The sequence below is a fragment of the Haliotis rufescens genome, unplaced genomic scaffold (genome assembly GCF_023055435.1).
Source record: "Haliotis rufescens isolate VD_foot unplaced genomic scaffold, xgHalRufe1.0.p SCAF_2, whole genome shotgun sequence".
Taxonomy (NCBI): domain Eukaryota; kingdom Metazoa; phylum Mollusca; class Gastropoda; order Lepetellida; family Haliotidae; genus Haliotis; species Haliotis rufescens.
In genome coordinates, this window is record NW_025963890.1 from 46940253 (window position 1) to 46954664 (window position 14412).

Sequence of the window (14412 nt, forward strand, 5' to 3'; positions counted from 1 at the left end):
ATGAATATGAAATAATTACAATATTAAATTGGTAGTATCATACCATTCTGTTTTTTCTGTGCAAATGAAGAACTGAGAGCCATTTGTGTTGGGGCCAGCATTAGCCATGGAGAGAATCCCTGCAATGAAATATAACCAAACATTACAGATCTTTGAAAAGAAGTTTGTTTGTTTGTTTGTTTGTTGTTTTACGCCGCACTCAGCAATATTCCAGCTATATGACAGCGGTCTTTAAATAATCAGGTCTGGATCAGACAATCCAGTGATTGATATCATGAGTATCGATCCACACGATTGGGATACAATGACATGTATCAACCAAGTCAGCGAGCCTCACCACCCAATCCCGTTAGTCGCCTTTTATGACAAGCATAGTCGCCTTTTACAGCAAGCATGGGTTGCTGAAGACCTATTTTACCCCGGATCTTCTTGGGTCTATTTGAAAAGAAAGCTGAATAGGGCAGTTTTACACTTCATTAACATCTGCCTTTGTAAGCATTGCATGCATAACATTCAGAATACATGTAGTTTGTAATCGTCGGGAAAGAAGAGTGAGAGTTCATATTTTACCCTGCACCTGCATTTCTTCAAGAACCATATGGACACACCATCATGAGCACGTCACATTCCCCAATACATCTTCCCCAGGCAAGAGAGTTAACTGACTTTATAAGTCCAGTTTCCACCCTTGCCGAACTAGGCTGGAATTCCTGGGCTCCATCGTAGCGCCACAAGTGGCTATTACGAGTTATGTCCCTTCTATTCCTAACCTATGGACCAATCAGAATCCACCCCTCGTATCACTTGCGTTTGCTTTAAACAAAATGGCGCTGCCCAGTCAAGATGATCTGATTGATAATCAAGATCTATATTGTGATATAACAGACCTTACATCATGAAGTGCATCATCAAAAAGCAGCACCTTGATTAAAAACATGAAAAGATTTGGAAAATATCTGTTGACAATGAGTTGGCTGTGCACATACTTTGCAAATCCTGCAATCGACCGAAATCTACATGACAGGATTTTGATTTCATTGCGAGATTTTGACTGGACTATGCATAGACTTGTTAGTCCAGCCAAAATCTAACTCCATAATACAAGTCTAGTTCGGCAAGGGTGGAAACTGGACTTTTATTGTCAGTTAACTCCCTTGGCTCAGGAAGATGTCCTCAACAGGGATTTACCTTTGCGAATATATTTGTGAGCCCCGGCAACTCTGTACAGAATACTACGGTTTGTTATAACGGAAGTTCATTATAAGCATATATACAGCAAATGTCCAGGACATTAAAAACAGTTCATTATATCGGTCATTTTGTTATAATCATGTTCGTAATAAACGTAGTTTACTGTATTTTTTTTTCTGTATTTATAACCCAGAGTATGTGCAATACTTTATGCTTATCAAACATAGGGATATCCTTGTTTCAATCAAGACTGAGAGATAACAACACATTAGGGCTGGGACGAGTCCGAATTTACTACCCATGTACCCAACCCCCTATTACCCGACCCTACCCGGGTACCCACTGTAGGTCTCAAGAGATAGGTACAAAATGTCCGATTTTTACCATAGCACTGGAAAAACGTATTAACATACATGTATGTATCAAACAATCTGCATACACTGCAGTTGACTCAAGTTATATCTTTAGTCAAAGATTTGAAAAGTCAGAAGGAATGGGTGCATAGTCAGAAAGAAATGCAAACATTTGTGACTTGTAGTGTAACCATAGAGTTCTAGATAGTTTTTGTCAATAAACAATTTATCACGTGACTAACCAAGGGTCCGGGAAATCTGTGGGTACCCGGGTCCTACTTAGTACCCACCCGACCCGGGTACCCGAGTTACCCGTCCCAGCCCTACAACACATTATATTTCTGATGAGAAAAAAAACATAAGATGAATCTTACGGACGTGGTCAATCATTCCAACATCCAAACTATTTTTGCCTACAATAGGATGCACCAAGGATATTACTTGCATCCATTCTAAAAATAATTTGTGCAGGATGCAATATTTTGTAAAACAAGTTCTTGTCTCACGTCTCACCTGGTCCAGTGTGCTTCAAATCAAAGTTCTCATCAGCAAATTTCTCCCCATAGATGGACTTCCCTCCAGTGCCGTTGTGTCTGGTGAAGTCTCCTCCCTGGCACATCTGACATACAGATAAGGATCAGAGAGACAGACGGGCTAAACATCGGACATACAGATAAGGATCAGAGAGACAGATGGGCTAAACATCTGACATACAGATAAGGATCAGAGAGACAGATGGGCTAAACATCGGACATACAGATAAGGATCAGAGAGACAGACGGGCTAAACATCGGACATACAGATAAGGATCAGAGAGACAGATGGGCTAAACATCCGACATACAGATAAGGATCAGAGAGACAGATGGGCTAAACATCGGACATACAGATAAGGATCAGAGAGACAGATGGGCTAAACATCGGACATACAGATAAGGATCAGAGAGACAGACGGGCTAAACATCGGACATACAGATAAGGACCAGAGAGACAGATGGGCTAAACATCGGACATACAGATAAGGATCAGAGAGACAGATGGGCTAAACATCGGACATACAGATAAGGATCAGAGAGACAGATGGGCTAAACATCGGACATACAGATAAGGATCAGAGAGACAGATGGGCTAAACATCGGACATACAGATATGGATCAGAGAGACAGATGGGCTAAACATCTGACATACAGATAAGGATCACAGAGACAGATGGGCTAAACATCTGACATACAGATAAGGATCAGAGAGACAGATGGGCTAAACATCCGACATACAGATAAGGATCAGAGAGACAGATGGGCTAAACATCGGACATACAGATAAGGATCAGAGAGACAGATGGGCTAAACATCGGACATACAGATAAGGATCAGAGAGACAGATGGGCTAAACATCCGACATACAGATAAGGATCAAAGAGACAGATGGGCTAAACATCTCACATACAGATAAGGATCACAGAGACAGATGGGCTAAACATCTGACATACAGATAAGGATCAGAGAGACAGATGGGCTAAACATCTGACATACAGATAAGGATCACAGAGACAGATGGGCTAAACATCTAACATACAGATAAGGATTAGAGAGACAGATGGGCTATACATCTGACATACAGATAAGGATTAGAGAGACAGATGGGCTAAACATCTGACATACAGATAAGGATTAGAGAGACAGATGGGCTACACATCTGACATACAGATAAGGATCAGAGAGACGGATAGGCTAAACATCTGACATACAAATAAGGATCAGAGAGACAGATGGGCTAAACATCGGACATACAGATAAGGATCAGACCGACAGATGGGCTAAACATCTGACATACAGATAAGGATCAGAGAGACAGATGGGCTAAACATCTGACATACAGATAAGGATCAGAGAGACAGATGGGCTAAACATCTGACATACAGATAAGGATCAGAGAGACAGACGGGCTAAACATCTGACATACAGATAAGGATCAGAGAGACAGATGGGCTAAACATCTGACATACAGATAAGGATCAGACCGACAGATGGGCTAAACATCTGACATACAGATAAGGATCAGAGAGACGGATGGGCTAAACATCGGACATACAGATAAGGATCAGAGAGAAGATGGGCTAAACATCTGACATACAGATAAGGATCAGAGAGACAGATGGGCTAAACATCTGACATACAGATAAGGATCAGAGAGACGGATGGGCTAAACATCGGACATACAGATAAGGATCAGAGAGACGGATGGGCTAAACATCTGACATACAAATAAGGATCAGAGAGAAGATGGGCTAAACATCGGACATACAGATAAGGATCAGAGAGACAGACGGGCTAAACATCGGACATACAGATAAGGGTCAGAGAGACGGATGGGCTAAACATCGGACATACAGATAAGGATCAGAGAGACAGATGGGCTAAACATCTGACATACAGATAAGGATCAGAGAGACGGATGGGCTAAACATCTGACCTGGTGCTGACAAACCTAGAAACATAATGGGGCAAATTGGGATTCAAACCCACAATTATTGGTTTCTGGCATGCCCAAGGGACGCAGCTCTGCACAGCGAATCGCGGCCCCTTAGACGACTGGGCCATCTGTGTCCCCCTGATAATTTTCAGACCACAGCCATATGGCTGTATTATTGCTCAGAGACGTATGAACATGAACAGACAACATGACCAAAATTTCATGATTAGGATACAAAACTGGGGATTATTCTATGAAAGGAGCTGCCCTTGTAGCCGAACCCTTTGTCGTGTGTACACAAAGCTCTGAAATTCTCTGAAAGAGAAAAAAAACATCATTTGAAAAAAACATAACCAAATACATTTCAAACCTGTTTTCTAGAAAGGTTGAGAAATAATAACGTGAAGCATCTATAGTATAAGGGTAACGCTATTTTTCAGGGCATTATCATTTGCAGAAGTCCGAGGTCTTCCATTAACTGCCCGACGAAGGAGGGCAGTTGAAAAGACTGAGGGCTTCTGCAAGTGATAATGTCCTGAAAAATAGCGTTACCGTTATTATAGCTGAAATGGATGGAATTTGTTATCAAATAAAAGAATCAACAATATCGGTTTTGAAACATTTACTGCAATCAACAAAAATGTCACTGATCCACTTTTACAAATATGGAAACGTAATAGAACAAACCAGATGACGTCACTATTGAACTTGACGCCACCTATCCCTATCCTATGACGTCACCTGACAACGGGCGTGATATTGGCCCTTCCTCAAGCAATATGAGGGCATGATCAAGTTACAGTGGCCCGCTCATTTCTGATAACATGCGGCCGGTTTAATGATAATTCTATCCATTTCAGCTATAATTTTGTTATTCTTTGACTTGAAAAAAACAAAGCTTCTTTATTTATCTGCATCCAGAACATCAAATGAGATATATAGGGATCTGTTTCGCTATCGCCCAGCGGCACCAGCGCAGGTAAAACATTGCAAATGCAGGTAACCTTTATTGCCAGGATGCACCAAGTGCAGGTAACATTTCCAACCACACATGCACGGCAGCAGTTATGTTTGATAATAAGTAGAAAACTGAATTCTTTTGGAACTGGCTGTAAATCTTTTAGAATCCAAGAATCAAAAGTTCATGAAAATAGTGAAATACACAGATCTGCATGCAATGAACTTGCAGAACTAATTCTTCACAATTACCACTAGAACGTCACTGATGAGGTTACAATCAGAAACAGACACTTTGAAACTTTGTTTACTGGATAACAAGAAAGACATATTCAGATTTCCTTCAAATAAAATACTGGAGCACATTCTCAAGTTTATTTCCTCTGAATTTATTTAAAATTCAAAACAACTGAAAACACAGTGTTTCAATTTATGATAAACTGGTGCAGCCAATATTTTGGTTGTGCAACCTGATTAATTCACTTGGTTGCACCTGGTGCAGGTGGTAAAACAGAATGAAATCGTACCCTGGATATATAATGTACAGGAGACAATGCCCAGACAATTTCTACTGCTTAGAGTTTTCACCATCAACAACTGGACATGATAAGTTTGTCCCAGCAGATCAATCATCAATCGATTTATAATCTGTTACTCAAACACAGCATGCATTATTTTCATGATATGAAAATCTTATAATTCTATTCATCAATCAAAATTTGTTGCATCTTAAATGATGAGTGTGATATTTATATATGGAAAGATTGAATTATAGTTAAATAAAACCAAACATTTCATATCAAATAACACCGTCCTCCACAATCAATATGGAAACATACAATCAATCAATGACAGACAGACATATTAAACAATGCATGTGGGCTACATTTTCAGAAATATAATGGACCCGTGATGATTCCGGGGTAGAATAGGTCTTCAGCAACCCATGCTTACTAAAAAGGTGATTCTGCTTGTCGTAAAAGGCGACTAACGGGATCGGGTGGTCAGACTCGCTGACTTGGTTGATGCATGTCATCGATCCCAATTGCGTCGATCGATGTTCATGATATTTATCTCTGGATTGTCTGGTCCAGACTTGATTATTTACATACCGCCGTCATATGAGCTGGAATAATGCTGAGTGCGGTGTTAAACAATAAACAAACAAACAAACAAACAGAAATATAATGGGTAAGCCTATTTTTAGTCAGATCAATTACTTCACGTACCTGCTGTTTTGGGGGCTACGTCAGCCCGTAGTTCCATAACAATACGCCCAGCATTGCTGTGGTCAATACTGATGTCAAAGAAAACTTGAGGATTCTTTGTGCTTTGCGCCCGACTTTGGCTGAACTGAAACATAAGTGAGTTATGTTTTATGCCACTTTTAGCAATATTCAAGCAATATCACAGCGGGAACACCAGAAATGGGCTTCACACATTGTACCCATGTGTCAGAGCTCCAGATAAGCTGCGTATCTGTGTAAAATACGCATCAGAAATGCAGAAATATGCAGTAAAATAAAATCCAAGCGTATCAATTACGCAACGACCATTACAGATACGCTACAAAAATAAAACTTGTGCGTATCATCAAAATATTGTGAAGTAACCCTGTGTTTTCAATTAGCAAATCAGCAACTTATTTTGAAATTATAAACGGGCATTCCGTCAACCTTGTCAAACTCCACGATGACAGTTACATCATTATCATTTGCCATCACACTTTCATGTGGAAGTATCGTTGTATTTTGGAGTCCTATAAAGCTCTCGAACCCACACGACACCAGTTTGCAGGGACTAGATGAATAGTGTTTTTAAATATTTAACTTAAATACCCACATGTGTAAAAACTAGTGGGTAACAGAAATTTGAATACCCAGATAGAATTACTGATACCTAATGATTTTAAAATGCATGGGTAAATTACCCACAACACCAAAAGCTTATCTGGAGCTCTGATGTGGAGAACTGAACCTGGTTCTTCGGCAATACGAACAAACACTTTAACCACTAGGCTACCCCACTGAAACATTAACATGACAGGCACACATGAATGAATTAAATCATACCACAAACATGTTCATCCACCTAACAGAAATATGTACTATAACTACTTCAAAATATTTAACAAGAGATAAGAGTCCATATTCTATTTGGAGATCTAAATATGCCCATTAATATTAATCAAAATGTTCCAACTACATTTGTGTTGAGATTATTAATATTAATGTTATTTACATAACATTGGTGTGATACAGCAGAGACTAGGGCTGGGACGGGTAACTCGGGTTGGGTGGGTCCTGAGTAGGACCCGGGAACCCACAGGACTACCCGGACCCGTGCATGGTTAGTCACGTGATACATTGTTTAATGACAAAAATTCACTGGAGCTCAGTGGTTACACAACAAGTCGCTAATGTTCGGATTTCTTTCTGACGATGCACACATTCCTTTTGACTTGTACATGTCTGAGTAAAGATAAAGCTTCAGTCAACTTCAGTGAACGCATGATCTGATTGTTTGATACATGTATCTAAATAGTTTTAGCCAGGGCTGCGGTAAAACACTTACCAATCAGACATTTTGTTCCCTACTCTTGAGACTTGCAGTGGGTACCCGGGTAGGGTCGGGTAATAGGGGGTCGGGTAAATTTGTACTCGTCCCAGCCCTAGCAGAGACCATAATAGATTATATTATTATTATATGGTCTCTGGATACAGACAATGGAATAACATTACGAGTATTTATTCACGTTGAAACTTTGTGCATTGTCATTAACCAAATATCGTGTTTTAGGAAGCTCTGCAACATGTTATGCCATTTGAATAGAACCACAGGTACATAAACACCGGTCAAGGTTACACGCACGTGTTGGCAACCTGAGGCTGTGTGGAAGTGTGGCAACTTTTAGCATCGCCTGATTCGTGTAATTCTTATTCAGTGATTTTGGCATGATTACCCTGACCCCATGCATATTCGAAATTCAGTTTATGTCTGTGTGCTTCTTTTACCCGTAAAAACTGGGTCCCGACGCCAAGCAATCGTCTTGATAAAACCATGTTGTCACTGGATGTTATCGTGGGTTGAGATTCAGAGTTACCTCCCTTTACTAACGCTTGGTCACATTAAAACAGTGCCCATTCTTCGCCGCTGGTGGAAAGGGGTTTCATTTTAATTCTTTTTTTCTCATCATAATGATCATGTAGACATCTCATCCTTCGACATTTATATAGAAACCATACTGTACTGTATTCAGATTTTGAACTTTAGTTTTTTAGATGAGGTGTAGCTTAGATCTGACGTTAACTGACGCAATCGGCATTAATATATTGCCTTTTTTAATGCAATTTAATGTAATATTATGTATGGAATTCGCTGTGCATGTTCACAGTTTTAGATCTGACCTAGGTACATGAAAATATCATGATTTACCGCACATCCCATCCCAAGTATGATCGTGTAGTTTCAGGTTAAACGCTGAGATGTTGAAACAAAACAAACGTTCCCATCATATCTAATATACTACTGGTGAAGACTTTTTTTCTTTACATTCAAAACACCCATTTTTTTATTCAAGGATAACAATTATGCGACATTCATTTGACTGTAAAACGAATTAAACATCAACTGTCAATATTTAGATGTAGCATATATATATTAATATATATTGTTTAATGTCGGTGTTTTTCATAGTTGTTGTAATCCTTGGAAGAACTCTTCAGGAATACACGAAAATCTCGTTCCATATCAGCTCGTGCTACCATCGCTTCACTTTGGATACTTGATATATTGATAGCATGATCTGATTAGTCAAGTGTACACTTAGTGACTGGTGACAAATCATTTTTCTAATATCATTTTTAAATCTGGTCCTGAAATAAATAATCCAGACTGCAGAGTATTTCCGGTACAGAAGCTCACCTGGGTCCCGTTCCTCAAAGCGATCTTAGAGCTAAGTCGATCTAACTCCCATTCTTTACACTGACTTACGACAGACAGTCGTAACGCTAAGATTGCTTTGTGGAGAATTTGACCGCTATCTAATTTAGCAGAAACTTTATCACTTGAGAATTGAGTATAAAACTATAAATACCCTGCAAAATATTGAAGTTATTTGAGCCATCCTCTTCTGTGGTGTGAACTGGGTGGTCCTGGAACTAGTGGGGTACGTGGCTTTTGAACAGATCTGTATCTAAAATATGTTAGTTAGTAAATAACATTATGTAGGCCTATACGCAACAAGTGACTTTCGGCACCAGTCTCTTTGGGAACTATATGAGACCCGTACCTTGTTTATATTGGTGGACTCGTACACACGTTGGGTAACCTGTACCCCATCGTACTTTATTACCTGGATGACTCCTACCAAACGATTTCAAGCGTCTCTTTGATCTTAAAGATACGGAGCCCATTGTCGACCCTCATCTTGATGTTGTTTTTTTCTAGATTTATAAACATTATTCCAATGCATCAGCCCTTCTCAACAATCCACAGAAAACATTCGCAATTAATAAACCATAAACTGCCTTCATCGCCAATAATTTTCTATCACAGGTGAAAATAACGTTTCCTTTCTATCGGTAGTTCTTTGCAACTGGAATAGCTGCATCTGTTATTTTGGTGAGATCTCCCTGGTCTTGAGATTAGTTGGAAATATTTATATAGAATAGTCTATTTAGCCTATTCTCAAACTTGCGACTTGCATAGATTATGGAAAGAAAACTATCAATAATAAAATCTTAACTTTTCCAGGGAAACTCTTCCTTATTTCATACATTGGGGTTTACGTTGCACATGTTAAAAGTGTTAAAACTATCATGAGAAAAGCAGTTGAGTGAGTGAGTGAGTGAGTTGGGTTTAACGCCGCTTTTAACCGTATTCCAGTTATATCACAGCGTGTCAGCTTAATGTGGGAGGAAAGCCTGAAGTGATGCAGGTCTCAGACGTTTACCACTTCGGTGAAACCCACGAGCACGGGTATGGTGCTGACAAACCTAGAAACAATCGGGGTGAACCGGGATTCCAACCCACAATCATAGGTTTCTGGCGTGCCCAAGGGACGCAACTCTGTACAGCGAATCGCGGCGCCTTAGACGACTGGGCCACCCGTGCCCCCAGCAGTTAAGGAAGGTGATATCGTGAGAACAAATCCATGGGGTTTAGAGTGTAGTAGACCTACCAAAAACTTGTTTCTGCAGCACAAAAAGGTCATTTAAATAGAATTTGAAATGTTGGGGCGTAGAGAAAGGTGTTATTAACAAGAGAACATAGTGATCAATATCTCCCGCCATCTTTGCATTTTTAGTACAATTGTAAATACATATATTTGTGTGAAAACGATAGCCACCAGTCGTTACCAGCCAAACACATTTGCAAACATTCTTGGAAAAAATGAAAGCTTTGGCACCAAAAACGCACCCTGTAAATATTTTACACTTATTTCAACTTGTTGCCTTGAAAAAAGCAAATTATTATTTCTTTAAAAATTCCAGAATAGCACTAGTTCAGTTGCCTGATGGATGTGTATGCAGTTTCATGAAATTATATTAAATGGTTTATGAGTTATGGTCTTGAAACCAACCCTACCCTCATTTGACAAATGCAACAACAAAAAATAAACAAAAGCCCTGAATCTGTAAAACATCAGCTCTCGATGGCGGTATTGAAACTTTGTAACATATTCACCACACATGGCTATAGTGGTTTCCAGACCGCCCCCGTGGTCTAGTGGTAGAGCGTCCGCCCGGAGAGCGGAATGTCCGGGGTTCGATCCCCGCCCGCGTCAAGACGTTAAAAGATGGTACTTGTTGTTACCCTGTCTGGCGCTCGGCATTAAGGGGCTAAAACAAGGACTGGTCGGCTCGGAGTCAGTATACTGTGTCTGACTGGGGCATTCATGTTAAACTGCGCCATGGTATCTCAGTGAGCTAGCACTATAAAATCGCCATCAGTCCGGACTAGTACAAGCAGCCACAAACACATATGCATGCACGCCGCTATATAATTGCAATAATCTTGGACGGGACATTAAACCCAATTTCACGTCACTTGTCACCATTGGCGTTAGTGTGCATAAAAACAAGGTACAGAACTCTAATTCTCGGTGCTGGTTTTCGACCTCCATCAACATAATTATTATGTATACCTTGATGATGTTTGCACAATGGCACCCTTGTATCTGTGATAGTTTCCGAGAAAATGTGTTCCATTTGGGTGTATCATGTCCAAAAATAAGACAAGGTCTATAACATGGAAGATGAATGTATTGAGGCTCCAGGTAAACCGCAGGTCTCATAATCAAAGTGCTGTTTCTCGGCACACATTATACAGTGATTGAGGTAATGTCACATCAACAATATTTTTACCATAAATCCCCTTTTCTTACAGAACTAAAAATAGCTTTGTTAGTTTTAATTTAGATATTGGCTGGTATTTACAGTGTTAATCACATCTTCCCAAGGGAAGGGAGTTAACTACCTACAAAAGTCCAGTTAGGAAACTGGACTTGTATCTCAGTTATCTCCCTTGCCTCGGGAAGAAGTGTTAATTACTTATGACAAACACTTTCTTCATGGATCAATTTACTCATGACACTTTGGTGGTTCTAATAACAGGCGTTTATCAGACTATAACAGGCTGTTATCTTTAATCTACTTATATGTCTTGATTGCAAGGCCAACTAGACAATAAGATTATAGATACAGTTGATAATTTATAAAACAATAAAATATTAGAAACGTTCTCTTCACTAAAGAGTATGAAATAACCCTAAATGATGGGTCAGATCTCTGAAGTGTAAAACATAAGGGCCATTTGCTGTGTGTGTTAACAGACCAACTTTATCACATGGCCCTGTTAAAATCTAACTGATTACCAGGGCCCCGTTCTTCAAAGCGATCTTAGCACTAGTATGATCGTAATCCTACCTATGTCAGAATGTGGGACTTGCGATCACCTTAGCGCTCAGATCGCTTTGAGGAACAGGGCCCAGAAATGTCAAAAACCAGTGGTGGATAGTGTGAGCAACGATCTAGCTGTCTGCTAGGATGTCATTTGGTGGTCAGGTCACAACAGAGTTACTGGTTGCCAATGTCCAGATACTACAAATACTCAGTAGACATTGTATCTACTCATTAATGACAAAATGTCCTTGGTTCCAGAATGAAGCATTGTGGTGAAAAACGTCTGCATTGTCTGAGATTGGTTCCCTGATTTGGTCAAAAGCAAACACAATTTCTTCTGATGTCTGTATACTGCTCTCAAGAAGTTAAAGATAGATTAACTGTAGTAATATGAAAGAATTGGGTGTTCTTTGACTTCTTTTAAGTAGTATGTCTGGTATGGTTTGAGGGCCTCTGAATGACACCAATATCCCATCTGTAGGAGGTTACCACCTGGTCATCAGAACTGCCTCTGTGTGCTGAGATGTGGGGATGTACTCAGTGGGGCTGGGACGGGTAACTCGGGTACTGGGATCAGGTGGATACTGAGTAGGACCTGGGTACCAACAGGATTACCTGGACCCGTGGTTACTCATGTGATATATTGTTTAATGACAAAAATTATGTAGAACTCTATGGTTACACTACAAGTCACTAATGTTCGCATTTCGTTCTGACTATGCACACATTCCTTCTGACTTTTCATATGGTTGAATAAATATAAAACTTAAGTCAACTTCAGTGAATGCATGATCAGATCGTTTAATACATGTATCTAAATACGTTTTGCAAGTGCTGTAAAAAAAAATCCCAATCAGACATTTTGTACCTAATGAGACCTACAGTGGGTACCCCGGTAGGGTCGGAAAATAGGGGGTAGGGTACCAGGGTAGTAAATTTGAACTCATATCAGCCCTACTCCTCAGAAACTGTTTCCCCAAACCATCCATGTCATAGAGAAGACAAGACACCTTGCTCCTTATTTGATTTAACAAAAAACAAAACAAGCATCACATAATATAAAAGTTTATATTTGTACATATATACAGAGAACATCTCACAACATGGTTGCTCTTCAAGAACAGTAGTTCATGGTGATGCTGCTGAATGTTCTTTTACGGCAACAGCAATACCACACAATGCATCATAAGAAGGAATATTCTACAGTATATTCCTAAACATGTCTGTTGACATCTGTTGTACTATAATTGACGCCTGTTGCATCACTAAAGACATACATCTAGATGTCATGTTGCTGTGCATGGATGCAATGATCAGTACATGAATATCTTTCTGATGTGTTTGAGGTTGACACAGGCAGGACTGACACGTTGCCATATTTCCTCAAATCAAACTGTAAAATTCATCTGTTTTCACAAATATACAGTGAATCGACACTTCCCGAAAGACATCCTACAAGCTGTGACACTTCCACGTGGCAGACACATCGAGATCTGATCCATCCACTGATGTCTTCCTTCTACACAAACTCCCCACAGTTGGTGATCACCACCTTCTCAGATGGCTTACCTCCCTTGCTTCCACACGCCTGGAAAATATAACATTCTTCATCTAGTTACCAAGTTAATGGACATGTCATACAACAGAATATTAATGAACCAATCTTCATATTACTATATATCCATAAGTTCAGTCGTATTTGATAGCAGCATAGGCCATGTGGGCCATTATTCTCTCATGAAACTTGTACAACGCCAGTGAAATGCTTACTCAGTTCCATGACCTACTGCTACAGATCTACGAATAATCCCTGTAGGATTTACAAATGTTCTGGGGCAGTGGGGTAGCTTGTCTCCCGGAGGCCCGGGTTCCATTCCCCACATGGGTGCAATGTGTGAAACTCATCTTCCAGTGTCCCCCACCGTGATATTGCTGGAATATTGCTAAAAGCGGCGTAAAACCATACTCACTCACTACAATGTTCCCAGCAGAATCTAGTCTTCTGTGCCTCTCTATAATTTGTTTTCATGTCGAGTTTCCTTGTTGTTTAACGCCGTACTCAGCAATATTCCAGCGATAGGACAGAGGAGAGAGACATGCATGTCGCGATATAAGTGCCTTTTAAACCCCATTTCACCTCCCCTCATCTCCTTATCAGATTATAAATTGATCTCTTAATGTTTTGTTGTTTGTGCGTATTATGCTGCAATATTCCAGCTATATGATGGTGGTCTGTAAATAATCGAGTCTGGACTGGAAAATCCAGTGATTGATATCATGAGCATCGATCCATGCAAATGGGATTGATGGCATGCTTCAACCAAGTCAACGAATCTGACCACCCAATCCTGTTAGTCGCCTCTTACGACAAACATAGTTGCCTTATACGGCAAGCATGGGTTGCTGAAGACCTTTTCTACCCCCAGTTCTTCACGGGTTTTTTCATGTTGTGAATTGGTGTGACAGTAGATGTGTTACAATGTGTAGTTAAGTTGGCAAGTTGCATCAACATGATGGTGGATAAACCTACCAATT

The 14412-nt window shown here is 40.0% G+C and overlaps 1 protein-coding gene across 1 annotated transcript in view; it reads right to left on the reverse strand.

Moving 5' to 3' along the window:
* Positions 1–14412, reverse strand: part of LOC124142199 (peptidyl-prolyl cis-trans isomerase E-like) — a 29601-nt gene that overhangs the window by 3366 nt on the left and 11823 nt on the right. The window contains exons 12-15 of the mRNA XM_046510511.2: positions 6202–6295; positions 4251–4330; positions 2058–2163; positions 44–119 (exon numbers count right to left, since the gene is read on the reverse strand). Coding sequence (XP_046366467.2) covers positions 44–119; positions 2058–2163; positions 4251–4330; positions 6202–6295 — 356 coding nt within the window. The remainder of the gene's footprint in view (positions 1–43; positions 120–2057; positions 2164–4250; positions 4331–6201; positions 6296–14412) is intronic.